The sequence below is a fragment of the Boleophthalmus pectinirostris genome, unplaced genomic scaffold, assembly GCF_026225935.1.
Source record: "Boleophthalmus pectinirostris isolate CB_2022bp ecotype Guang Dong unplaced genomic scaffold, ASM2622593v1 HiC_scaffold_23, whole genome shotgun sequence".
Lineage (NCBI taxonomy): Eukaryota > Metazoa > Chordata > Actinopteri > Gobiiformes > Gobiidae > Boleophthalmus > Boleophthalmus pectinirostris.
Window position 1 is genome coordinate 12,403,445 of NW_026571207.1, and position 26,163 is coordinate 12,429,607.

The 26,163-nt window shown below is 38.2% G+C and overlaps 1 protein-coding gene across 1 annotated transcript in view; it reads left to right on the plus strand.

The window, feature by feature from the left end:
• The window catches only part of prom1a (prominin 1a), a 121,147-nt gene that overhangs the window by 41,527 nt on the left and 53,457 nt on the right, over positions 1-26,163 (plus strand). The window contains exons 4-6 of the mRNA XM_055159627.1: positions 2,088-2,146; positions 3,602-3,628; positions 17,561-17,766. Coding sequence (XP_055015602.1) covers positions 2,088-2,146; positions 3,602-3,628; positions 17,561-17,766 — 292 coding nt within the window. The remainder of the gene's footprint in view (positions 1-2,087; positions 2,147-3,601; positions 3,629-17,560; positions 17,767-26,163) is intronic.

Below are 26,163 nucleotides of genomic sequence, written 5' to 3' on the forward strand. Positions count from 1 at the left end.
TTTGGCGTAATTATGTGGTGGGTCTTGCCTTGAGTCTAATGTTGTGTTCAAAATAGGGACTAAACATAGAACTAGACCAGGACTAATCTAGGACTTGAACAGGATCAATCAAGTCTACATCAGGACTAAACTGGGCTTAAACCAGGATTAAACCAGAACTAAACCAGGATTAAACCAGAACTAAACCAGGACTAAACCAGGAAGTGTGAACAGGGTATTTAGACCATATTTAAGTTAAGCCAATAATGTAAAAAACAAAACAAAACCAAAAACAAATTCTAACTTGTAAACTCAATTATGTAATTATAGGATATATATATATATAGACTAAAATATAAATTGTGTAAAAAGGGCACAGTGATTTTTTTATATTAATAATAAATAACTATAATACAAAACATAATCATAATATTAAATAAAATATAGCTTAGTTTTATTCACTGTGCAATAGGATAGATCAAAAAAAGGAAACAATGCAACAAACTTGGTGGTGGCAATGATGGAATGTAACGAAGTAAAAGCAGCAACATGCTGTATACATTTTAGGTATCTGAACTTTACTTTAGTGCATTATTATGTACTAAAGTGAAGTTATTATTGTTTAAGAACTGCTGATAGGGCTGAGGGGTTTATTTTTAACACATTCATAGTTTGTACAAAAATAAACAAATAAAAACTACAGGATGATTGTTTCAGTTGTTTCTGTTGAACAAAATTCAGCCCAAATCTTTTTCAAAATCACTACATTTGAAGATTTATTATGGTTCGTTCAGACTGGGGCATTAAAAGAACGAGCTGGACGCCTCTAGTTGGACATCTTTGCATTTGAGTTTAGACTCGCCTGACGCTCGTCTTTGACACCGTGGACGAATGGGAGAAAAATATTTGACGCATGTCCAGGGCGTCCGTTGCCCTGGAAACAAGTGCCATTTTCTGATCGTTTCCCTGAACGATGGCAGAGAGTGACTTTAGTGCATTTATTACATAAAACCATCAGTGGAGGTGATCAGTTCAGCGGCTGTGGCGTGGTATATATTTATACTCCGCTAAAGACACGTTAATGACACTGGTTTAGTCCTGGTTTAGGTCGTGGTTTAGGCGTGGTTCAGTCCTGGTTCAGTCATGTTGATGTATTGTTAATGTAAAGGGAAGAGGGGGCAGATAACATAAGATTACTCTTCTTTCTGATCCTTTTCATAAATTTCTTGTATGTTTGATGTGACACCGTTAATGTCTTTTTATACTTTATGACTGAAATAAAATAAACAAATACATAAAAAACAAATAATAATCTGCTAATGACACAGCGTAGATTTCTTGTTCTGGTGTTTATGATTTTTTTTTCTATGGATCTGACTTTGATTTGCCTGGAATGTTCCACAGTATGACATTAAACATCTTTACCTTACATGTACTCAATTACACATGGTTTTATAGCTCAAAAATACTTAAAAAAAAACAGGCATTCTGACTCTGAGCTGGGTTGCTTCTCTACAGATCTGCCCTGTAACTTGGTCTGGTTTGGTCTCCATGAAAATAGAAATGTTCATTGCCATACTGTGACAAAGTAATAACATCTCCACGAAGAAAAGCATTTGACGGATCCTCCACTAGAAAAGTTATAAAATGTTCCTTTAGGTAAAACTACATTAACTTTTACTTGAGTATTTCTTTGCTCTGGTAAGTAACCAAACTGAGCACTTCTTCCACCACTGCTTATGGGAGACTTAAAACGGTGGCCAAAGTTGGTTAAGTGTTTGCCCTCTTGCCATTCCAGCCTTGCCCAAGCTCAAACATTCACTCAAGTCCCAGGATGTTGTTTGTGATTGTGGTGCTGTGGCATTTTCACTGATTCTCAAAGCGCCCTCGGTGTCGATCTGTAACAATATGATTCTGTTATCATAAGTTCATTACGGAGCCTGACATTTAAGTATGTAAATGGCAGCTTGAATGTATTATCTAATCTCTGGGGTCATAACGATAGCGTTGCACTTTGCAGCTATTAGGCTCAGTTTTTAATCAGAAAGACAATTACGTCATAAACAAATAACGTTTAAACTAATAATGTTTTTATTTTTTTCTTTCAGATCTTGCTGTGACATTGGCCAAGGATAAGTTTGTTGCTTTCCAGAAGGAGTATCGACAGGTAAGCTCCGTGCATCTGTTGTGTGTAACTATTGTGGCGTGAATTAATCGAGTTATAGATACTTTGCAGCTGATGTAATCAACATTTCCTGGGGGTGTGACGCTAACTGTAGGCACTGCTTTGTCTCTAACTTGTACTAGACTTTAATCCAAGCTTTATTTTAACACAATCTGACTACAAAGAACTGATTTAGCTGGAACGACAGCAGGAGAGATGATTTGTGCTGTTAAACAAGTCATAAAATTACACAAACTAGCCAGTATTATCCAACAGTTTTTCAGTTTGATTTTCAAGAAAAAGGTGAACGAGACAAACACCTAAACTGGACCAAGAATGCTTGCATTGATCAGAGGCTACTTACATTTTTGACAGTGTTTGCCGCTACCATAGAGATGCATGTAGAACACCCCCAGCGTGTTCTCACTGCAAAGTATCAGTATCTGTCCAGAACACTTTAGCTTTTTTCATTTAATTGTTAAAGGAGACATATTGTGCAAAATTGACTTTTCATCTTTTGACCATGTTGCTATCGTTTTCCCAACTCGTTTACCCTCTCAAAGTTGTATTTAGTGATTTGTGCATGTTTGAGTCATCTTTATTTTCCTGTATTCAAGACGTCATCGCCCCTGTTTTCACCCCCACCAATTTTATTTTCTGAATCGATGGTACACCTTTGATTCAGTAGCACCTAAAAGATATTTTGGTACAAGTGAAAAAAAAAGCTCTCTAGCATGATCTGCACAATTACTTTGGATCAATTTTTTAAATGTCCAAAATAAAACATAATAATCCACCGCTGTCATAGATAATAACTATTGACAAAAGCACACCATGTCTCCTTTTAAAGCTTCCAAGAACTTATTTTATGTTTATTAGTTCTTGTTCTGGTTCTGTTTTTTTTTTTATGTTCCAGGTCATATATTGCACAAAATGTATTCTTGTGAGCTTTAAGGCCATGTTATAATGTTGTTATCTCCTCAAAAACAAACCTGGAGTTGTGTTTTGTTTCATTCACATGCTTGAGTAACCCTTTATTGTAAGTCTGTCTAAAAGTTATGTTTTACTTCTAGTTTAGTTGAGATAGGCAATTTCAGAGCTGAATTCATCCAAATCAAAGGTGGAACAGTGTTTTCTGTTTGAGAGAAGAACTCAAATATGCAGGATTTGTGTGTTAAACGTGTGAAACTAAACACAACTCCATGTATGTTTGTGATGAGGAAACAACATTATAACAGATCAGAAAATGCCGTAATCTAGGCCCTTTAAACTTCTATAAAGCTCTTGGTCAGGCTACACATATGATCATTTTTGTTTATATGCATGTCTGCTCAATGCTTGACTTGTCTCTTCTTTTCTCCTGGCTCGTATTTTTGTCTGGCTATGCTCTTTCTTTGGCGCTGGGTTCTGCATGCCTTCTCCATGTGATGCTCTCTGCTCTGCTCTGGTGATCTACAGCCAGAGAACATAGTGCTGACCCTTCAGGTAAAGTCTGTCTGCTGGACTTTGTCTATTTCACCCCTCCCCTTGGTTCATGTTTTGGAGCTGCTGCAAATGGCGTAGTTGGCAGGATTCCACATCGAAAAAGACTTTTAAGTACTAAGCTTAAATTAAGTTGACATTATGAGTTGTGACACATTTTCAGAGCTAAAAAAGGGTATATAGAAAGCTTCCATAGCATACTAACATAAATAATTACAACACTGGCATCTTTTTTGTGAAATAAGGTTCTCTGTATTATTCTGTACAAAAATGTCAGAAAAGGTGATTCATAGGACATCTTTAGTCTTAAATGTCACAATAATGCTTACGATAAAAGGTTCACTATGTAACTTTTCAGTGGAGGGTATGCCACCTGCTTGTCTCCTGAATGTTCCATAGTATGGCATTTAACCCATCCATGGAGACAAGTAGGTGACTCCAACAGGTCAATTTACAGGACAGTTCTGTGGAGTGGTGACCATGCTCACAGTAAGAATCTACAGTATGTTTTTTGTTGTTGTTTTTGCAATAGAAGTAATGAAATGCAAGATAAAATCATTGCCACACTGTATAATGTACATTCCAGGCAAAGTATCAACATCTCCATGAAGATAAGCTGGTGATGGACTCTCAAGCAAAAAATCTCTCCTCTAAGGCTTGTCAAGTAGGGCTGTCATCAACTAAAGACATTCTCAACTGAAGAGATGTCCTGCTGACAGAAGCTCTTAAACAGGATCTCTTTATCTACAATGTGACCATGTACCAGCAGTCAAAATACTGCAAAAACAACTATTTAAACAGAAAAATGTAAAGGGTATTTATAAGTGTATTTATACGGAAAGAGCCAGATTAAACACGACTTACTCCCAACCCTTCTAATAATCCACTCCCTACATTCTCCTTTCTAAGAATGTGTGCACCAAAATACCTTTTAAATAAAATAATTTGTCAAAATTTGGTCGCCTAAGACACCACTGAGCGATGAATCGACTAAACCACTACAGGCGTTCAGCCCTGTTGTGCAGGCAACTTAAAGGAACTGTTGCATTTGTACAACATAAAAATGGTACTTATGAAAACAAACAATGGCACAACATAATCAATATTTCAGAATGTTTTCCCATGCCTGAGTATTCCCAGCCCCTCTGTGCACTCTCATAGACTCTGATCATACAGTGGTTTGATTCAGCCTCTCTCTCTCCTCTTTCATGAGCTTTGTCTGCCACAGAAAGTGGGACTCTGTGTCCTGGCCTGGTCCCCTGGGTGCAGGCTCTTTACACTGTGTGGTGTTTATTACACTGTCGTCTAAGGACTGTACTCTGCAGTCTGCTGGCCGCTGTCATGACATTTTATTGTAACTGCGCTTTTGTGCATCTAGACTCTTGACCAGACTCCTTAAAGACGCTCTAATACATTTTAAATAGTTTGCAGTGGTCTAAAGTTATTCCTCACATACCTTATGCACTCTGAGCATCCCAATTATCCACTGCAATATTTTTTTTTCATAACTCTCAAAGACCAGAGTGAAGTTTGCCGTAATGTCAAAGCAAACAGCAATCTTGGACTGTAAAATATTATATGCAGACAGTAGACAGCAGACATATTTTGACCTCAAGAACTGTTAATAGGGATGTAACAAAAGCCAAATTATTGTGATACTGTATCGTCAAAAGTCTTTCAATAATATCATGGGCCATCACAATATATCGAATCTCAAGTGTCTGTGCTTAAATTCATTGTTATGGCGCAGCAATAGCTAAAACAAACAGAGGGAATTACATAAATCATGAGTTTTTGCTGTGTTTCAGTCCAATTTACACAATGAAATAACTTATTTAAATCTTAAGTCTTTGGTTTACGACAAACCAAAGGCTTGTCAAAGCATTTTTAAAGGAAAAAGCTGTATATTCACAATGTTGTTAGCCTCTACAAAATATCACAATAAATATTGTACCGTGAGATGCATAATGCGAAAATATCGTACCGTGAAATGTGGATATTGTTACATCCCTAACTGTTACCACAATATATTTGTACTCACGGTTATAATCACACACAAGACAATTTATTAAGACAACAAGCCAACACAAATCATTTTAGCAAAAAATTTACAGCCACATGTACAAAATACACTCAGTTTTTGTGAGCTTTTCCCCCTTAATTTTCATGTTGCTTTCTCATCAAATACAAATAATATACTATACAATATACTAACTTCCTAGGTAGCTTTACACACATACTGTAGTTCTTAGTAGAAATAATTGCTTGTATTTTGTTGTAACTTCATTTAATTATGTTGCCCACTTGCACAGAGCCTTTAAAATGTGTCGGAGTATTGTTTAAGAATTGCCTCTAATGCTAAAGTGCACATTGGCGGTGCTCTCCCACTGCGCTCAGACTCATATTCTGAGATAATGGGGCGTGACACCAACAGCTGATCACAAGTTGTTTTGCAGCATCATTAAAACAGATGGATAATAATAATTACAGTTTTATTAGATGCAATTTAAAACCAGTTTACAGCAATTCAGAAGAGTCAGTCCCACATCACTGTAGCTTAAAATGACTTATCTCCATTTTCTATTTTAAGTTGAGTCTAACTTTTATGCCACCTTATCTTTAGGGAAATGTTATTGCTTTGCCTGGAATGTTCCACAGCATGGCATTAACCCTTATATTGTGTTAGGGTCAAAATAGACCCGTTTTCAAGTTTAGGTATGTAAAAACTGCCATTTGCTTTTTTGTACCGGAATGAGGCTTCATCTAATCCTCAGACACAACTATTTTAACGCAACAAAATCAATTTTCACCATTTTAGTAAATTGTAAAGGTCTGAAAAAAAAAAAGTGACATCTGTGGTGTTACGGGTCAAAAATGACCCGGCAGAGAATAGTGGCTGTTTTATGCATCACTTACAAGCTGTAGGCTGCTCTGTGGATCAAATATGGCTCAGTGTGTCCACACACACACACACACACACACACACACACAAAAAGGTCGTCTTCACCCACGTGAACTCTTCTCTTTCTTGCAGCACATTGATACATTTTGAATCTAAAATAAACATTGTCATATATAAACAGGGTTTTAGTGAGATATTATCAGCTGATTCTGTTGCAGCATCAGTCAACATGAGCAGGTTCACTGTTTATGAGGCGCTGGATCAGATCTTTGGTCATGACAAGTGATTCTGAAGACAGAGAGGAAAGTGAAGTTGAGGAAGATGTGTCTGAAGATGAGGATGAGGACACAGACTGAATAAAAGAAGTGGACTAAGTGAGTGTGACGTTACCCACAGCGTTTGGCGCCGCTCAAATGAAGCTCACGGTTACAGGAGCGAATCTAGAGCCAGGTTATATGTTATGAATAGGATTTTTTGGACGGACAAAACAGCCAAAAAAAATAAATAAAAATCAGGATCATGTGTCGCAGGTTAATACAAATATTTTAAGACCAAAATGACGGGGTTCACAGCAGCAGGTACAGAGAGAAGGACGACAAGATCCTAACATAAGTCAATTGGAGCCAGAGTCAGAAGGAGCCGGAAGAGCCTCCTGGAGAACTTTCTATTTGGAACGCGGTGGCTACAGCGTTAGTTATGTCCATTCATATATACGTCTGTGGATGAGGATGAGGTTCAGTATGACCCTGAACAAGAGCACACATGTGGTGAGGAGAACCCAGATGTCACAAAGACTGAAAGAGATGTCTTCAAGTCAAGAAAAAGTGACAGTTCATGGTCACCAAGCCTCTTGACACCCAATATAATTATACTTATATAAATTAGATTTATATTATATGTATTATATATAAAATTATTATGATTATAGTATAATTATATAATATAATTACAAATTTTATCACTATAGGAAATATAATTAGTGAATTTAAGCAGTTTTTGTAATCAAAAACGAGTGGTATATTTTAAGATAAAAGGTCTGTGCAGCCAAAAAATAAAAAAATAAATAAAAATGTTTCCATGGACATGAACACATACTAAGTTAGTTATGAGGGGAAAAACAATATTGGATGATATCTAGTGTTTTTAAGTATTTTCAGGCTGAGTTAAATCACGGGTCAAATTTGACCCGGTAACACTAAAGACGCGTGTAGCTTTCTAACACAATACAAGGGTTAAAGTAATCAATCTAAAATTTATCCTATGTAACTAACTTTTTTTCTGGCGCTTCTTGCTTGTCTACTACAAGATTGATGCGTTTAAAGGTGCATAGTGTAACTTTTCTGGTGGAGGGTCCGTCAAATGCTTTTCTTCATGACGTGTTATTGCTTTGTCTGGAATGTTTCACAGTGTGGTATCACGTTACAGGTCAGATCTGTGGAGAGGCGACCTCGCTCACAATCAAAGTCAAAATGCCTGTTTTCCTAGGTATTTGTTAGCTCTAAAACCACCTGTAATTGTAAGGTAGAGCTGTTTAGTGTTATTAGTGGTTTTCAGATTCTAGACTGTGATGATTTCATTCTCTCAAATTGGGGGGCAAGAGACAAATTTCCCTATAAATAACATTCCCTATTCCTAGATTAATAACATTGTACTCATGAAATATCCAAAAAGTTTATTCACAAATCTTTAATGACTAAACGCATTAACTTGCTGTATTACAACAAAAGCATACATTTTAACTGTGTTTACTTTAGCTGCCCCCATCTGTATTAATGCTGTGATGTCGTCTGAAGCCGAGCAATACTGTGGAACATTCCAGGCAAAGCAATGATATCCATAGAAACAAGCAGGTGACGGCCCCTGAACCTCCTTTCATGTCATATTGTGGAATATTCCAGACCATCAACACAATCAGTCGGCGTACCATCCAACAAAAAATTTACATATTGCATCTGAGAGTGTTTCAGACCGTGCACTAGTTTGATTTGGCTTCATGCCTGCTCTGATATCTGTGCTGTAGCAAGTATTAGCAGTGAAAAAGGTAAATGGTTGCATAAATAAAGTTATGCATTAGTCAAATTTTACATGCGACTTTAATTGCTGCTCCAATCATAAGAAAGAAGAACAAGAAAAGAACTGAAGAACTGAAAAACTAAAATAAAGAATACATTTTCCGATTCTGTTCAAAATCATAACCAAACAATGTTGTAACTTCAAACACATAAAAAAAAGTTCTGTTGTCTGAGCTGACCCAAATTTGTATTAGTTGACTAATTATTTTATTGGGATCAAAAGGATTTATATGGAGTAGCAAAAATGAGTTACGGAGCAAGTGAGTTAGCTGAAGGATCGTTCTTTTGAATTTCAATTAAGAACGAAAAACAATAAAATGGGAAAACAGTTTGTTATTTCATTATTCCGTTTTAGTGTCAAACAAAAAATCTGATTTCGACCTTTATTTCCCACATTTAATTTAAAGTTTATTTCAGATAACAGCAGTCAACAAACAGTCATCGTGCCTCTTTCAATTTTGATATTTTTATATGCTGCTTAGTGCGCCACCTGTGAATTCAGTGTCAACTAAGTAAAGGAGATTATCACCTCGCTGCTTGCTGTTTCTCGAGATGGAGTTCAACAATTAATTACTAAGATGTAAAAGTAAACGCGTCGCTATAAAAGAAGAGGACATGTTTGTCTGTTTGATTTTTCAAGTCCTTCTAGCTGCATAACTTCCGGAGCAAATAAACCAGAGAGAATAAAATATGATGTATCTTCTTTTTGATTGGCGTTATTTGAATGAAATAAACTTTAAATTAAATATTGGAGATAGAGGCCAAAATCTGTTTTTTTGTTTGACACTGAATGGAATAATGAAATAACAAACAGTTTTCCCATTTTATTGTTTTTCTTTGTTCATTGAAATTCAAAAGAACGAATGGTACACGGACCCTGAAGATTTGGTATTTTTAGATATCAATATGTAAACAAAAAGATTAAACTAATAATTCACAAATTTCATCTTTTTATATAAATACCTTGTTTCCTATGATTTTTTTTTTTTGCATGAAGGTGTAGTTTTGTGCAGGTCCATTGCTTTACATGGGGAACATTTCTCTCATTTGTACTATACCTATAGATTGGAGATGAGACAAGTTTATGGCAGGTTAAATGTCTTGCCAAAGGACACAACAGCAGTATACATGACCAGCAACGTGGATCATTCTTCTATCTTTTACCCATCTTCAGCCTCATCACTGGCAAATGCTCTGTTCTGTGATAAAATAGTCCTTTTATCCTGCGTGAGCCCGATTCAAAAAGACCATTTGGCTTGAGGACAGCTTTTGACACGCTGCCACCACTTCCCTTTTTATCGCTGTAGTAAGGTCATGGTTTTCCTCTGGACAGTTGCCATGACGAGACGTATGCTAAAAATATCCGGCTACGCTAGCTCTCGGGAAATACTGAGGAAGCATTTTTGACCTTTTTTGGTGAAGAATCAGCCTGAAGCACCATGACAATAGCAATGTCCATCTTTGCGTTTTCATAACACAAGGTGCATGCTACTGTCTGTTTCACTCGCATCCTCCCCAAATCTGCTTTGGTTTTGGGCTATTCTAGTCCAGTGTGTTTATGTCTAACTTTTGGCATCTTGAAGTAGGCCTCGTTTCAAAGGGTGTAACAATAACCAGATTAATAATACTGTAATAGTAATAGCATAGATTATGTGATAGATGATAGATATCGTTTCTTAACTGGGTAATAACTTGTCCCAATTTGTCACCCATATGCAAATCTTTAGAAGATTTTACTTATTGTGCATGCTTTGGGTGGATTGGGAAACAGGAATTTCTTCAGGAAACCCACCCTGACAGAAACATGAAAACAGGAGTTGAACCCAGAACCTTCTTGCTGTGAAGTGAGAGTGCGAGCCACTGTTTAGTGGTTTAGTGTAGCAGTTCCAGGACTTAAAATGCAAGTCGCAATTGGAATGCTCACATTATTATTTTTTTTCAAAACCACCCATCCCAAAATGTTTTACCGTTTAATACGGTTTGCAATTTTATTTGTAATAACAGTTTTGTTTAAGTTTTGCTTCAGTGCATTCAGAGCTGCAAATGGAATAAAAAACGCTACAACTCCACACTTGAGAAGTGAGGTCCATAACTTGTAATGCGTTTGAGATTAGTGAGAGTGACTTGGGGATGAGAAGAGGAGGCACTGGTCCTTTGAGCGGTGATGATAGCAGTTCTGTTTGATCCTTTTATAGAGAAGAGCATTCAGAGCAAACGTGACATGCTCCACACTCAGAGGGTATTACAGGCCTGTGAGTGTGCCCCAGAGAGAGCTGGGCTTCAGATAAGAGCAGTACAAGTACAGGGGAGATGAGGAGGGAGTCCCAGTATGCACCCAGCAGCACTTTACACAGGGGGAATACATGTGTGCTGACTGCAGTCAGTCACTTGTTTAGATCACCATGGTCACCATGGAAAATAATATTGATCTTGATTCATTTAATAGTGACATCCCTGGAGATATCTTTGAGGTGCAGGACATCACCTGCTTGTTTTAATGGAACTGTTATAGTTTCATTTAGAATATTCCACCTTATGGCATCAAAGCTACCATTTGTAATTATATTGGCCGACCCGACCCTCTATTCTCACATATCACCTCTAGATGCTCTCTACGTAATTACTGTATGATAGTGTACCAGCTTTGGTGAGCCTGGACAAAGGTGCCCCTGGTGCCCCTCTGACCACCACAAACACTCATGCATACACCACATTCAAACTAGGCAATACTGAACATGAAGTGCCTTGCCTAAGGACACAATGACAGTTTTTGTTGCTGGCGCCCCACTGTGGCACCTGGGGTCTCTCATTCAAGTAGTAACCAGGCCCCACCGTGCTTAGCTTTTTTTGTTTGAAGTATTTTTGAGAAATAAAAATGCAGTACATTTACGTCCATACTCTAGAACATTCCAGGCAAACAGGTAGAGTACATTTCACCTTTAACTAAACATTTGCATCAGAATGCTTTTATTGTCATAGCACAATCTGCACAACAAAATGTAAAAAGCAGCTTCACAGTGGTTCTATTACATCACACATGCAATAATTCAGTGAATTCATAAAAGCACAGACAGATCAAAAGGCACTGTCACAGAAAAACACAGAAATGAACGAACCGTTAAATAAATGTTAACACAGAGAATTGTTTAATAGAATTTATTTTTCAATTCCATTAGCCAGCTATTTCTGTAGCTATGGTGCAATATAGCAAATGCTGTGCTGGCATAGCTAACATTCACATTGGCAATTATTAAGAAAAAAATAAATAAATAAATAATAATAATCAATTTGCTACAACTCTCAAATCTGCTGGTTATTTCCAAAGTTCTTTATTCCATCTGGCTCAGGCTTATTCTGGACCTTATGAGCAGATTTGTAATTTGTATGAAGGAGAATTCGGTGATCAAAAGCTCCAGTGACACCCTTCGCCTCTCTCCTCCTCTAGGCTCTATAATGAAACACACTCTTCATCCCAAATGCACGGCCTCCTCCTCCTCCTCCTTTTTCTCAGAACACTGGATGAGCCCTGTGCCTGTACCTCCCTGGGGACAGTCCTTTCTCTACATCAGCTGTCTCCTCTCTGCATGTAGACTTGTGAATCTACGGAGGAAATACAGATGACAGGCTGAAGAGTGAATAGAACCAAAACAGCGCATGTGTGAACGTTATAGAATTTACAATGTTGAATTATAATGTCAGTGAAGTTAATATTGTGCAGTGAGTTGTCCACAATGTAACACGAGTAAGAGTTGAACGAGATTTGATTCATAGTTTGTCTTTAGTTCTTGAATGTAGTGGTGCAGGAAGTTATTTTAAAGGTGCACTGTGTAACTTTTCACCTGCTTGTTTCTATGGATATGTCATTGCTCTGCTTCAAATGTTCCTCAGTATGTATGTGTTAAACAGCTCAACCTTACATTTAAATAAACTACAAGTGGTTTTATAGCTCAAAAATACCTCGAAAAATAGGCATTTTAACTGTGAGGAGGGTTGCCACTCCACAGATCTGACCTGTAACTTGGTCTGGTTTAGTCTCCATGGTGATAGAAAGGTTTAAAGTCACACTATGAAACATTTCTGACAAAGCAATAAGTATTTGGCAGACCCTCCACCAGAAAATGTACACAGTGCACCTTGTAAAGCCTGAGATACTTAACTTTTTTCTCATGGAATGAATTAAATCTGTTTACCCTCAGATTACAAAGCAGAAGATTGTAACAGAAATCAGACAGATAGAGGCTTGAGTCTTCATCAAATTAGAAAGTATTGAGTTTATTGCAAATCTGAGCCATGAGACAAATAATGACGCTGTATGACACTTTGGGATGAAAGCTGATTGGCTGTTTAAGGTTAGTCCAGTCAGTTTCACTTTTCTATCTAAAAGGCTGTTTTAAAGCTGTGCTAGTTACCAAATATTTCTTGCATGTCAATACTAATGATGTAGCAAAAAGTTTGTAAAAGCTAAAAACAAATTTTAGATTTACATTCTTCATTTTTTTTGAAAATGAGATACCCCAGCTTTAAGGTTGGTTTCTTGTAGGGCTTTAGGACTTCATGCGTTTAGTCAATTCATTGGTCGATCTTAATCAACCAAAATTTTTATTTATGCAGGGTAGCCGCGGGGTCTTAAAAGTCTTAAAAAGGTCTTAAATTTCATGTTCCTAAATTAAGGCCTTAAAAAGTCTTAAAATTCTGTTGTCCAAGTCCAAGTCAAGTTGTCCAATGTATTTTTTTCACAAAGGTCTTAAATTTCATTAGCGTATTTTTTTGTAAACTCAACCAGGAGCAGTGCAATGTTAAATGGAAGGAGGGACAAAAAAACTAAGTGAAATAATGTAATGTGAATGAACGTCTAATTTGGAGCGTGCGCAAACAATACTTTGGTTTTTGGCGGCAACGAGTAAACAATCAGTTCCGTCTACACTGCCCAAGACGCAAAACTCTGGTCTGATGTGCTCACGTCAGGTTTACGTCACATACATCACCACCGAGCGTCACCGAGCCGCCTGACATGCACCCAGTCGAATTCCAAACAGTTTTGCGTTACCGTAAACACGCAGATTTCCTCCTGAAAACACTCGTCTAAACGTGGAATAAAAAGTGAAAACACAACACCACTTTTGTGTTCTGTTCAGACCCTCATCATATAAACGTAACCTTAGATTCTAGATATTGTACCGGCATTTGGTTGGTCATTATTAGAATTGGATCTGGTGTTTTTCACCCACATAATGGGCGTGATGTTGGTCTTAATTTTCATTTAAGTGGTCTTTAAAAAGGTCTTTAAAAAGTCTTAAATTTGGGGCAGTCAAACCTGGGGATACCCTGTTATAGATTTAGCATTTTATTTAGATTTTAAGAAAGGAGAAGATAATGGCACATAGCACTTGTGCAACATACCCAAATTTCTGTTCATTTTTTTTTTTTTTGCCATAGTCAAAGTAATAATTTCAATTTAATTTGCCGTTTCCTTAAAGGCAAAAACAGACATGTCTTTAAAATTCAAGTGTTAAGGGGCTAAACTAAAGGTAAAATGTTGCTGTTAACATTAATACTACACAAACAAGATGTTAAGTGAGCTAGCTGAAGATTTGGCATTTTTTTGGAATAAATGTATGTAAAACGTCAGATTAAACTAGCTGTTTTTCCATGAACTTCAAACTTCAGGTGCAGCATGGCTCAGATACGTTTTAGAGTTTCTGCCACACCCCTTTTTTGGTCAAGAATTTTTGTCAACTACAGCCTTAGTTTCTTATTATACTTGACTTTTCTCTATCCAAAGTAATTGTTTCACATTTTTGTTTATTTATTTTTTACACATTCTGATTTAAGTGCTCCCTTTTGTTTTGGCAGAAGATCCATCACCTTCTTGTCTCCATGGAGATAAAAATAAAATAAAATAAAATAAAAATTAAATATGTATATGTGATTGTAATAAAGTACACAATGTTTTCTGGCACCTAGACTATGGCTATGTTCAGACTGCAGCCTGAAGTGACCCAAATCAGATTTTTTGGCCCCTATGTGACCTGTATCTGATCTTTTAATGACAGTCTGAACGACACAGATCAGATTTTTTCAAATGCGACCCAGGCCACTTGGATATGTGCTCCTAAAACCTGATACATATCTGATCTTTTGACATGCGACTTCAGTCTGAATGGCCAAAGCGCATTCATCAAACCTACGCGTTATCAACAAGTCACAAACGTCACTATTCTGTGCTGAAGTAGGCGAAAATTGTTAATGAACTCCGTGTCACTGAAGCGAAGCACATCACCACTCACCACTCTTGGCTATATCTCTGCATCCACACTTTCCTTTCAACGGACGTCACTGCCGCTGTCCCACAAAACACCACGGCCAAAAACCTCGTCCTTCTCCTTCTCAATCTCCTCCTTAAAACAAGTAAGTTGTTCATGTTCTGGCTCTGGTACGAGAGGAACTTTAAAATCTCCAGGTGCTCAATGCTCGCGTCCATGTTTGGACAACTTCCGTAAACACAGAGCACGCTCGCTGCGCTTGACATCGTCATGTCCTCCAGTGCGCATCCGGGACACTTTTGGGCCGTTTAATGTTCACACTGGAGTCACATACAAGTCGCATTTAATTGGAAATGTGAACGACCTCGCAGAAACATCGGATTTCACAAAAAAAACGAATTGAGCGTTAAGCCCTGTAGTCTGAATGTAGCCTATGAGTACTTGTAACCTACTGTAATCTGTTACTAGATTTGTTTTTACATTTTCCTTTTTTTAAGCTTTAATTTCACAGTCACTTTATTTGTATATTTATTTGCATACAAAAACAAATCTCCATACAAAGTGGTTGTGGTTTCCTTCAGGATCTGCACTAACAGCCTCAATAGCCATTTGCTTCTGTTACCACATCTTGTGTGTCTTGCCCCGGCCCATTAACTTGCCTGATAGTTTCTCTCTCCCCTCACCTCATTTAGCTGCTGTTATCGTCCTGTCCTCCCCATCACTTAGCCTATTTCACTGCTAATTCACTCTCCTCCTGTTCATGGGTATCTGCTTCCTGTTTATAGGTGCCATTTTGACGACTTTTTCACATTCAAATTACTTAATATTTTGTATGTCAACAATGCCAATCAAAAACCCTTGGATAGATTGAGTTTGTGTGAATTTACAACGTTCTAGTTTAAAATTGAGCTGGAGGACTCGTCAGAATAATGTATAATTTGCTGTTGAACTCTCAAATTGCAGATATTTCATTTGTTTTTTGTTAATAATCAAATTACTGCATTTATTCACATGAAACAAAAACTGTCCCAAAGATTAAAAAGTATTTTCTTAATAATACCGGCCATTAAGTTACATAAAAAAGGCTCAAAAACAGTATCAAAAAGCAGGTTGTTAAGGTATTGGTATAGGAAAATTTAGAAAAAGAAAAGAAAAGAAATGGCCCTGTCTTTCAAGCAGTAATTTTCTCATAGTGTTACATTGGTTGCATTCATGTTCTAGAAATTATGTCATTATTCCAGATGTAGGGGGTCTAATTAACTGAATGGGAGATGTGCTGTTTTTGCAGGAAATATCCAAACTGAAAAATCTTGAACCTTAATCATTATTTGTTAGGGATTGGCTCCACAAACTTGTCATATTAATATGTTTATTAACAATTTTAAGTGACAAAAATCATGTTTTTGGGGTTGAATAATGGCGTTTATGAAAACAATTTCACTTTTGTTTATTTATGCTGACAGAGGAGATTGAACTTTGTGCCAGTTTTGTTCCATGTGGATAGGCTCACTAATTAAAGAGATATTGGCCATAAACCAGGCCAACAAATCTGCAAGAGTGTAACAAAGTACAAAAGTAAAAGTATAATATTTAAGTATAATTTTAGGTATTTGTACTAAGTAAAATACAGTGGATACTTTTAACTTGAGAGCGGTTATCTGTACTGTCTACTCCACTACATTAATTTAAAACAAAGTACTTTTCATTGTGGTTTGAGACTTGCTGAAATGGGTGACACTTATTTTTAAAAGAAAATTAAAAAAATGCATAGCACACTGAGATGTTTAACGTTAAATAATGTTTCAGCAAAAAAGCCTTTGTCAGATCATTTTTCTTGCTTTGGACCACAGTATGGCAAAGCAAGAAAAATTATCTGACGAAGGCTTTTTTCCAAAACATTAATAAAAAAAAAAAAAAAGCTTTTGGACATCGGCCATCTGAGTGTGCTATGCGTTTTTCACTTTTATTTTACTGTTCCTTGCATTTGCATCTCTACAAGAACCTTGTGTGTGTGTTTCCTGTTTCATTTGCCACTTATTTTTATCACATTTAACATCCTTTAACGTTACCATCCTGACTTTGGCAATGCAAATGCACAAATACACAACAACTGCTAGAAAAAATAAGAAGTCAATTGATCACATTTGATACTTTAAATATTCTCTGTAAAATACTTATTTTTTTTACTCTTAAAGTGTAAACAGGTACTTCAGTGGTTTTATCTAAGTAGATTTTTTTTTCATGTGATACTTGAGTGATCTTTTGCCCCCTGTATTTTTACTTAAAGGTGCACTGTGTAACTTTTCTGGTGGAGGGTCTGCCACCTGTTTTCTCCATGGGGATATTTTAAACTTATCTATCTCCATGGCGACAAGCAGGTGACACATTTTACAGGTCAGATCTGTGGAGAGGCTAGAGCATCCACACTGAGGACTGTTTTTTAAAAGTTTTGTTTACCTGTAATTCAAAAAGAGCAAGACAGAAACGTTTAATGCCATACAGTGGAACATCCCAAGCAAAGACATAACATCGACAACCAGAAAAGTTACATAATGTACCTTAACACCTTAAGTAACAAAATGTAGTACTTCATCCACCACTTTCATCAGTTAACCCCAGCCCTGAAATTATGACACCATCAAATAATAGATAGAAAATAAAGTATGTGCCTCCTCCTCTGACTCTCCTCTGTGTGCAGGTGATCTACTATGAGATCGGCTTCGTGGTGTGTGCCGCCCTGGGCCTCCTCTTCACCGTCCTGGTTCCGTTGGTGGGCCTGTTCTTCTGCCTGTGCCGGTGCTGTGATAACTGTGGAGGAGAGATGCACCAGAGGCAGAGGAAGAACGCAGACTGCAGGAGGGGGGTGCTGGGGACCCTCCTCTTCTCCACCTCGCTGGTCATCACGTGAGTAATGAGGGGCGGCAAGCTTTTAGACGTTTAATTGGTTATTGGGCGATAGAAAAGAAATGATTGTTTATGCACCATAACAAAAAAGAAGGTATGGGGTGAGATAGCTTTGTCTTGGTTTGCTGGAAATGTATGGTAAAAAAAGCAGGTGCAAGTAGTTACATTAATGTTGTCAAAATGAAGAAATTATTGTTATTAAAACATTTTTTTTTTATTAGTTAATTTTAATGAATTGATTTCACTACTGATGCTGGCCCCAAATAAATATTTTTGACCCTGATAGAAAGAATAATGCATTGGATTTATATTATTTATATAACATTTACCCTGTATTATTCATTCACTTGACACTGATGAAAAACTATCGTACTTTCCGGACTATTGCGGGCACCTGAATAGACACCGCATCAACAAAATTTTAACTTAATTTTAAACTTGTACATATATAGGCTGCACCTGAATATAAGCCGCAGGTGTCCACATCTTCAAGAATGTTTTCAAGTTCGGGCCGTCTGCTTTTATCGCCTCTGAAAGCTTTTGTCGTCTGTTTGCATTGAGTCAGTTCGTCACGCTGCCGTCGCCAAAATCTCATAGTCAACTCATTGATGCCGAGCTCACGTGCAGCAGCTCTATTTCCTTCTTCGACATTCACATCCATTGCCTTTAACTTAAAAGCTACATCATCTGTATTTTCCATGAGGAGGGTGTGTGTATGAAGCGCAAAATAACTGTTCAAAACAAGCATCTTCCCTGGCACATCACCCCCATCTCTCCCCGGGCTCTACGGCACATGTCTCCTGCAGAAAGAGCCGCTGTCCTGTCTGTATCATGTCAGTGTCTTGTAGGATTTCAGTAGATTTCAGGCTCACCTGTATTTAACGCATATGGGTCATTAAGCTGTATCCCACTCACTAATGTTCATTTAGCATCATAACTTATTTTATCACACGACGATAAACTGTTGGAGTGTGCTGACAATATCGCTAGGCAGTGTTGCAACTTCATGTTAACCTTAATCCATGTGTTACCTGCACAGACAGCAGCATTTTCTACACTCAGGCTGCGTGTGCATCTGCTGTGTTGCCAAACCATAGCCCGTATATATGAATGGACAAAGTGCCAAACAAATAATCTGTCCATGTACTAGCCGCATTGTTTTATTAGCCTCAAGGTTCAAAATGTGAGAGAAAAGTAGCGGCTTTTAGTAGCCACAGCTGCCATGGGGTAGACTCACAGAAGCGAGGTTGCCAATCTGCACCATGCATCTCTCTGACCAACTCTCACACACACCACATTCAAATTAGGCGATATGGGTGAAGTATCTTGCCTAAGGACACAACAACAGTTTCTACTAGAGCCACTGCTGCTCCACTTCTAGAGATCAGGAATTGAGAAGCAGGTATAGCCACCCTGGTTATGAGCTGTATCATTAAATCATCAATTCCTCTATATTAAGCTAATATAAATATTTAGTTTTAATAACACACTCTAGTTTTATCGTACTGGCATTTAAAATCAGCTGTATCTCCCTCACATTTGCCTCTTCATGCCCAGTGCACATGTCCAGGCTGTGTACTACTCCTCTGGTCATCTTCTGAGTCGGAACGCATCATCCCCCCCTCCCCCAAACACGCTCACCCGCTCAGGCTATTTATAGGCAAACTCTACACTGGATGTGATGTTATGGACGACTGCACCGGTCACATTTATCTCCACGAAATTAGCACCCATTTTCAGTCACTTACAGAACTGATCAAGCCAGAAAAATATGCATAAGCTGTATTCAGTTTGTAAAGATTAGAGATGTCACATTATTATTACAGTTTTAAAGGTGCACTATGTCACTTTTCTGGCACTGACACAGAGAATCTATCAAGCCTTTATTTTCTGAGGTGCTCTTTATTTTTTCAGGTGTTCGTATTGTTCAAAATTACATTGAAGGGTAGGTGTTGCCTCTCCACAGATCTGACCTATAACTCGGTATAACACCTGGTTGCCTCCATGGAGTTTAATGCCATACTGTGGAGCATTACAGGCAAAGCAAGGAACCATTTTCCATACAAGCAGGTGGCGGACAATCTCCAGAAAAGGTGCAAAAGTAGTTGGTAGTGTTTGTCCACTGATCTGAAGGTTGGCGGTTCGAATCCCCCTCTCGACATTAAACATCAACAGCTCTCACAGATGAATGCTATAGTAGCTGTGTCCTTGAACAAGACACTTAACCAACCTGTGTGTGAGTGTGTGAGTGTGTGAGTACCGTATTTTTCGGACAATAAGTCACTCTGGAGTATAAGTTGCACCAGCCAAAAAATGCACAATGAAGAAGATAAAAACATATATAAGTCACCCCGGACTATAAGTCGCACTTTTTAGAGAAATGTACTTTGTAAAATCAGAGACCAGGAACCAACATTTCATCTTGAAAGGCAAGTTATAGTAATAACAACAGAATATGTTAACTGTTAATATGTTAATGTGTATGTAATTGAATTCATCCTCTGCGTCACTTCTGTTCCTCTGGAGATAAACCATAGATCCATGATGTAAACAGAGCGCTGCTTCCTCTTCTGTGTAGCTGTTGTCAGACTCATCATCAGTTCCAGTTAGAATTATTCCGGCCTTTCTGAATCCCAACAGGATGGTTTTGGTTGTCACTGAAGTTCAGACTTTGTTGATTCATCCAGTGACTTCCAGGAAAGTTACATGGCGCACCCTCCCACCTTCTCCACTTTTTTCCGCCAGTCAATCACAAGTTTCTCGATCACTCCAAACTTTATTTCTGCTGCTCGATTACCATTTTTCAGCAGAATATTTCACTATTTGCAGCGAGACAGCGGCTATTTTTACAGGAGACATGCGCAGTAGAGTGCGAAGTGACAGTGGTACAGGAGTAACAGGAGCAGATACTGACACACAAGCCTAGAGCACCCTCTCGCGGCTTCAGTGTGAAAATTTTAATATATAAGTCACACTGGAGTATAAGTTGCAGGACCACCCATACCATGAAAAAAAGTGTGACTTATAGTCCAAAAAATATAGTATGTGTGTGAATGAGTGAGTGGTTCCTTATTGTAAAAAGCTTTGAGTGCATTGAAGGTGGAAAAGCGCTACCAAATTTACTCAATGCACTTTTAATTTTAAGGTGCAGTACTTAATACGTTCTTATGGGGCTTCTGTATGGACTAAGAAAGCTTTCAGAAATATTTGTGTGCATAGGATATCTGCATATTTGGGAAATCTGTGCACATTTGTCTGTAGTTGAGCACAAAATAAATATTTGTAAACTCTCAAATGAGTCCAGTCGTACATAAAATGTATTGTGTGTATGTTTTATCCATCAGAATATGAATTGAAAAGTTACGACATCAAGAATTACAATCACGAAATGAAAATTTACGATTATGCTTTCTTCAGTACAAATACAAATTCACGGATATGGCTCTACTGTCAAAAATACAAATACAAATACACAGGCATTATTTATTGAGCAGAAGAAACATTGATCGAGATGCCAGACTTTTATCCCGCATACGGACTAAACCAGGACTGAACCAAGACTACACCAGGACTAACACAAATATTTCTGAAAGCTTTCTTACTCCATACTTCTGACATTGGAGACATGCTTCTAATGAATTTCACAGATAAATATACAGTTCAATCAGTATTGTCGTATGTCAAAATAATCAGGACTGTAAAAATGGATCTGGTGTTTATAGTTGCCATGTCAGTTATAAAAACAGCCCATTTTTTTATTAGCTCATACTTTCAGTCCACAGTAACAATAATCATCCATGTTGTATATTAGATATGCCGATTTATCAGGCCGATATCTGCACTTTTGGCTAATATTTTGTTTTGGCCATCCAGCTACATAAAGAATATGCATAAAGCTTTATTTGAACTTTATTTGAACATAATGATACTATACAGATTGCTTAAAGATTTATGATGACAGAGGCCTGTGGGTGACTTGAAATTACAGAAATTGGGGAAAATAAGCAAAATCTCCTTACATTCCTTACATATCAGCCCAAAAATATCTTCAGATCTTATCGGATCTTGTCCTCTGAATTATTAAGAGTTGGTATCGTCCATTCAAAAACTCATATCTGTCAATCTCTAGTATATATTACATTGCGCGGAGCACTGTTGCTGTTGTGCTTGGAAGATAAATAGCAACTGGATAAGACATAATCTGCTCTATGGATATTACGTAACTTTGAAAAGTAAAGAGGCTGGTTTAGTCAAGCTTTCATGACCTAACTTTGAGAAGCTCTATATTTGAATACCAAATGACCAAAAACACATTCTAGCTTTTAATTTTTTTCTTATCTTTTAAAAAAAAAGTTAGATGTATTTGCTTTTTTTAAACAGATATTCGTCATCTTACTTAAAATTTCCTCTTGACAAGGTTGACAAAACCATAAAACGTCCGACCACTATTGCAGAAATGCTTCCAGTATTACTGTGAAACCGTGCTCTTGTGGTTTCATTAGAGGATAACAGATGAGCGCAGACTTGGCCAAAAGCTGCATCTCTGGCTTTTACAACATTATTACATTTTCCTCTTTCCTCTCCAAACTCCTCTCCCCAAAGTGAATACAAAGACACTAAAAAAGTAGCCAGTTTTTTCATGTAATAATGTAATATTTATTTTCCCCCAGTATAGTTCCTGTATTGTAAAAACAGCTCTAAGGCGGGTCATCTGCATTTGCTTTATAAAGTATTTTTTATTTTCTTTGAACCAGGAAGTTCTTCTTGTACAGCGTAGTTGTTGTGAGCAGTGAGCAATAAGAAAGAAAGTGAGGAATAAGTCTTTAAGTATCAGTTTAAGACACTGTGCATCCAGAAGACTGTAAGATATAGATAGATAGATTTGAGACACTTAAATCTATCAGAAAATGACTTAAAAGTAGTGAAATTATCTGTCCATGCAGCAAGATAATTTTACTTGACAAGTTATCTTAAAATAAACTACCTCTAGACTAGAATTAAGCAGTGTCTGAACTATTAAGTAGATAATAAATCTGAAAACAAGATGAATAACCTGATATAAGTTTTAAAATCTTGTCCAGATCAGAGACATTTGCAGTGTATAAGTGGACTAAGGGAGTGTGATGTCACTCATCGCGTTGCAAGGGGCCCAAATCCGAGCATGAACCCAAAGAGCCAATCAAGAGTGAGGCTGAAGGTTCAGGGGGGTGGCAGCGTAGAAATGAATCTGTCAGTCAAACCTGGATTGGTCTGTTATTAATATTCATATCTTAACTTAGGGACAAAATTGTGAAATAAAAGCAGGTTATTGCTAGGGGTGTAATGGTACATAAAAATCATGGTTCCTCGGTTTTGAGGTCACGGTTCGGTTCATTTTTGGGACAGTATTGGAACAAAATGCAAAAACATTTGCTTGTTGTTTATTTGTGTGTTTATTAAACTAACAACAGAGCGGAGATTCTGTGCTGGCAAAGGTGAGGACCGGGGCGTGACGAGCGTAGTTTTGCGACGATTCACGTGGTTCTTAGGGACGTAGTCAAGGTGGGGGGCAATTGTTGCCAAGACGGCCGCCCTAACTATAAAGAAATGCAGGAAACACTGCCACCAATCACGGTTGAGTTCCTTCGTGAATATTAAAGAGCCAAGCCTTTCATGTAGCTACACATGTGGTGGCAGAATGTAAACACACACAAATTGTATGAACTCATTTGTGCACAACCCTGCACCAAACAGAACGTCCCGTACCGAAATGGTTCGGCACGATTACACGAACCGTTACACCCCTAATTATTATGAATATTTTAAGGCCAGAATGAGCAGCCCCATAGCAGCAGTAACAGAGAGAGAAGGAACCATTTTGTGCTCATTCGCACTTCCTATTTGGAATGTTGCTTGGAATGTTATTTGGAAAGTATTAGTTATGTCCATTACAGTGTATGGGGCATCCAGGGTTCTATTACTCTCTGCTGCCAAATCTGACCTCTGACTTGTCCTGTCGGTGTGACCTGCTTGTCACCATGGACACACTTCAGATGTTTTTTAATGCCATTCTGTGGAACATCCCAGGCAAAATAATGTCATCTTATAGAGACAAGCAGTTGATGTCCCCTCCATTAAGCAGCGCTGAAGTAGAAGAAGAGCACATAGGCCCACAGGTCAGTTTTTTAATACTCAAGCTACTCATTTATTCTTTGCATATAATGAAATTACAGTCTTACCCAAATAAGAGTAAATCTATTGCATGTGAAAACTATCAAAGTACAATTTCTTCTTGTCGAGCTTTAGACCGTGCAACGCCAAACGCCTGTGAACACCGACTCTCTCTGACCAGAGGGATGTTCTGTGACTCCTGTGGCTCCTGTCGGCTCTGGAATCCCACATTATTAGAAATTCTCCTGCAATATCCAGGCAGCCCCTCTGTGAGCTCTTATTAAGTCTGCCCAGAGACCGGGCCAGTACAACAGTACAAGGACATAGAGGCTCTCCAACAGAGCTGACAGGAACGACAGAGAGAAAGAGGGAGGTGGAGAGGTGCAGGGAGAGAGAAAGAAAGGGAGAGCAAGTAAGAGAGAGGTAGGATGGTAGAGGGAGAAGAGAGAAAGGGAGAGAGAGCAAGAGATGGGTAGAGGGGGAGAGAAAGTAAGATGAGAGAAAGGGAGAGAGAGAAAGAAAGAGGCAGAAGGAGGGAGAGAGAGAACGAAGAGAGAAAGGGAGGAGAGAAAGAGAGAGGTAGAGGGAGAGAGAGGGAAGGAGAGAGAAAGGGAGCAAGAGAAAGAGAGAGGTAGAGGGTGAGCGAGAGAAGGAAGAGAGAAAGGGAGAGAGAGACTGAGGTTGAGGGGTAAAGGGAGGGAGGGAGAGAGAGAGGGACAGAGGAAGAGAGAGAGAACAAAGAAAGAGTGAGGTAGAGGGAGAGAGAAAGAAAGAAGGAGATAGGGGGTAGAGGGAGAAAGAGAAAGAAGAGAGAAAGGGAGAAAAAGCAAGAGATGGGTAGAAGGGGAGACAGTAAGATGAGAGAAAGGGTGAGAAAGAAAGAGGTAGAAGGAGGGAGAGAGAGAGAGAAAGAAGAGAGAAAGGGAGAGAGAAAAAGAGAGAGGTAGAGGGGTAGAAGGAGAGGGAGAGAAAGAAGAGAGAAGGGGAGAGAGAAAGCGGGAGAGAGAGAAAGAAGAGAGAAATGAGATAGAGAAAGTGAGGAAGAGGGGTAAGGGGAGGGGGAGAGCTAGAAAGGAGAGAGAGAGGGAGAGAGAGAATAATGAATGAGGGAGAGGTGGAGAGAGAGGGAGAGGAGAGGGGGGTAGAGAGATATAGAGGAGAAAGGGTAGGGAGAGAGGTGGCGAAAAAGATGGAGAGGGTTGGGCATAAAGCGAGAAGAGAGAGAAAGAGGGAGAGGCAGAGAGAGAGAGGAGAGGGGGTAGAGAGACAGAGTGAGAGAGAAAAGTATGGAGAGCAGAGGAGGGAAGAGGGAGAAGAAAAAGGGAAGGACCTAGAGAGGAGGTAGAAAGCGAGATCGAAGAGAGGAGAGAGCGAACTGAGAGAAGAGAAAGAGGCAGAGAGAGAAAATGGAGAGAGAGAAGATGAAAAGAGGGGCATTGGGAGAGATGGAGAGCGATGAGACGAGAAGAGGCGAGAGGGTGGGAGAGAGACGGGGCAAGAAGAAAGGAGAAGATGGAGGGGGAGAGGGAGGAGATGTTAGAAAAAAAAGAGAGATGAGGAGAGAGACGAGCTATATAGATTTAGAGAGTGAAGTGTAAAAACAATTTGGACCAAAGGCAAAGGTGAGCACTACAAAATGTCACCAGGGAAAGACAGAGACCTGAAGATTTAACAGAAAAGTTTGCACTGTCTGGTATTTGAAAGTGGTAATATATATAAGGTAAAAAAAAAAAAAAGGGGGAGAATTTAGGAGGCTTTTGGGACTTGGCGCACTCTCTAAATCAGGGCTACTTCATAAAGATCCTATTGTCCTAAACAAATTTTTTTTCTTAGCTTTTTGGAGTGTAATTATGTTGTTTTCAATTGTGCATTAACTAAACAACCATGCTAATTAAGTCAAATTTTTACCTTTTCAGTCTTATTAGATTCATCATTAAAAAGGTGGTGGTATTTTAATTCTATGGGGTATTAACTGCTAACACATAACATATTTGGATCACCATGTTAACTTTTATTGCTTTATTCGCCAAAAACAACGTATTAACACTAGGGTTATGCAAAAATATAGAAATATTGATATATCTTATCGGTTAATGTGATGATACAGTATCGATATCATGGGCTGTTGTATCGATATATCGCCAAGAGTATCTTTTGCTAAATTATTTTGTTACAGCGCAACAGTTTTGTTGCTTATTTAGAGGAAGGAAACTCGTTTATGCAACACATTTGACATTTTCACTGTTT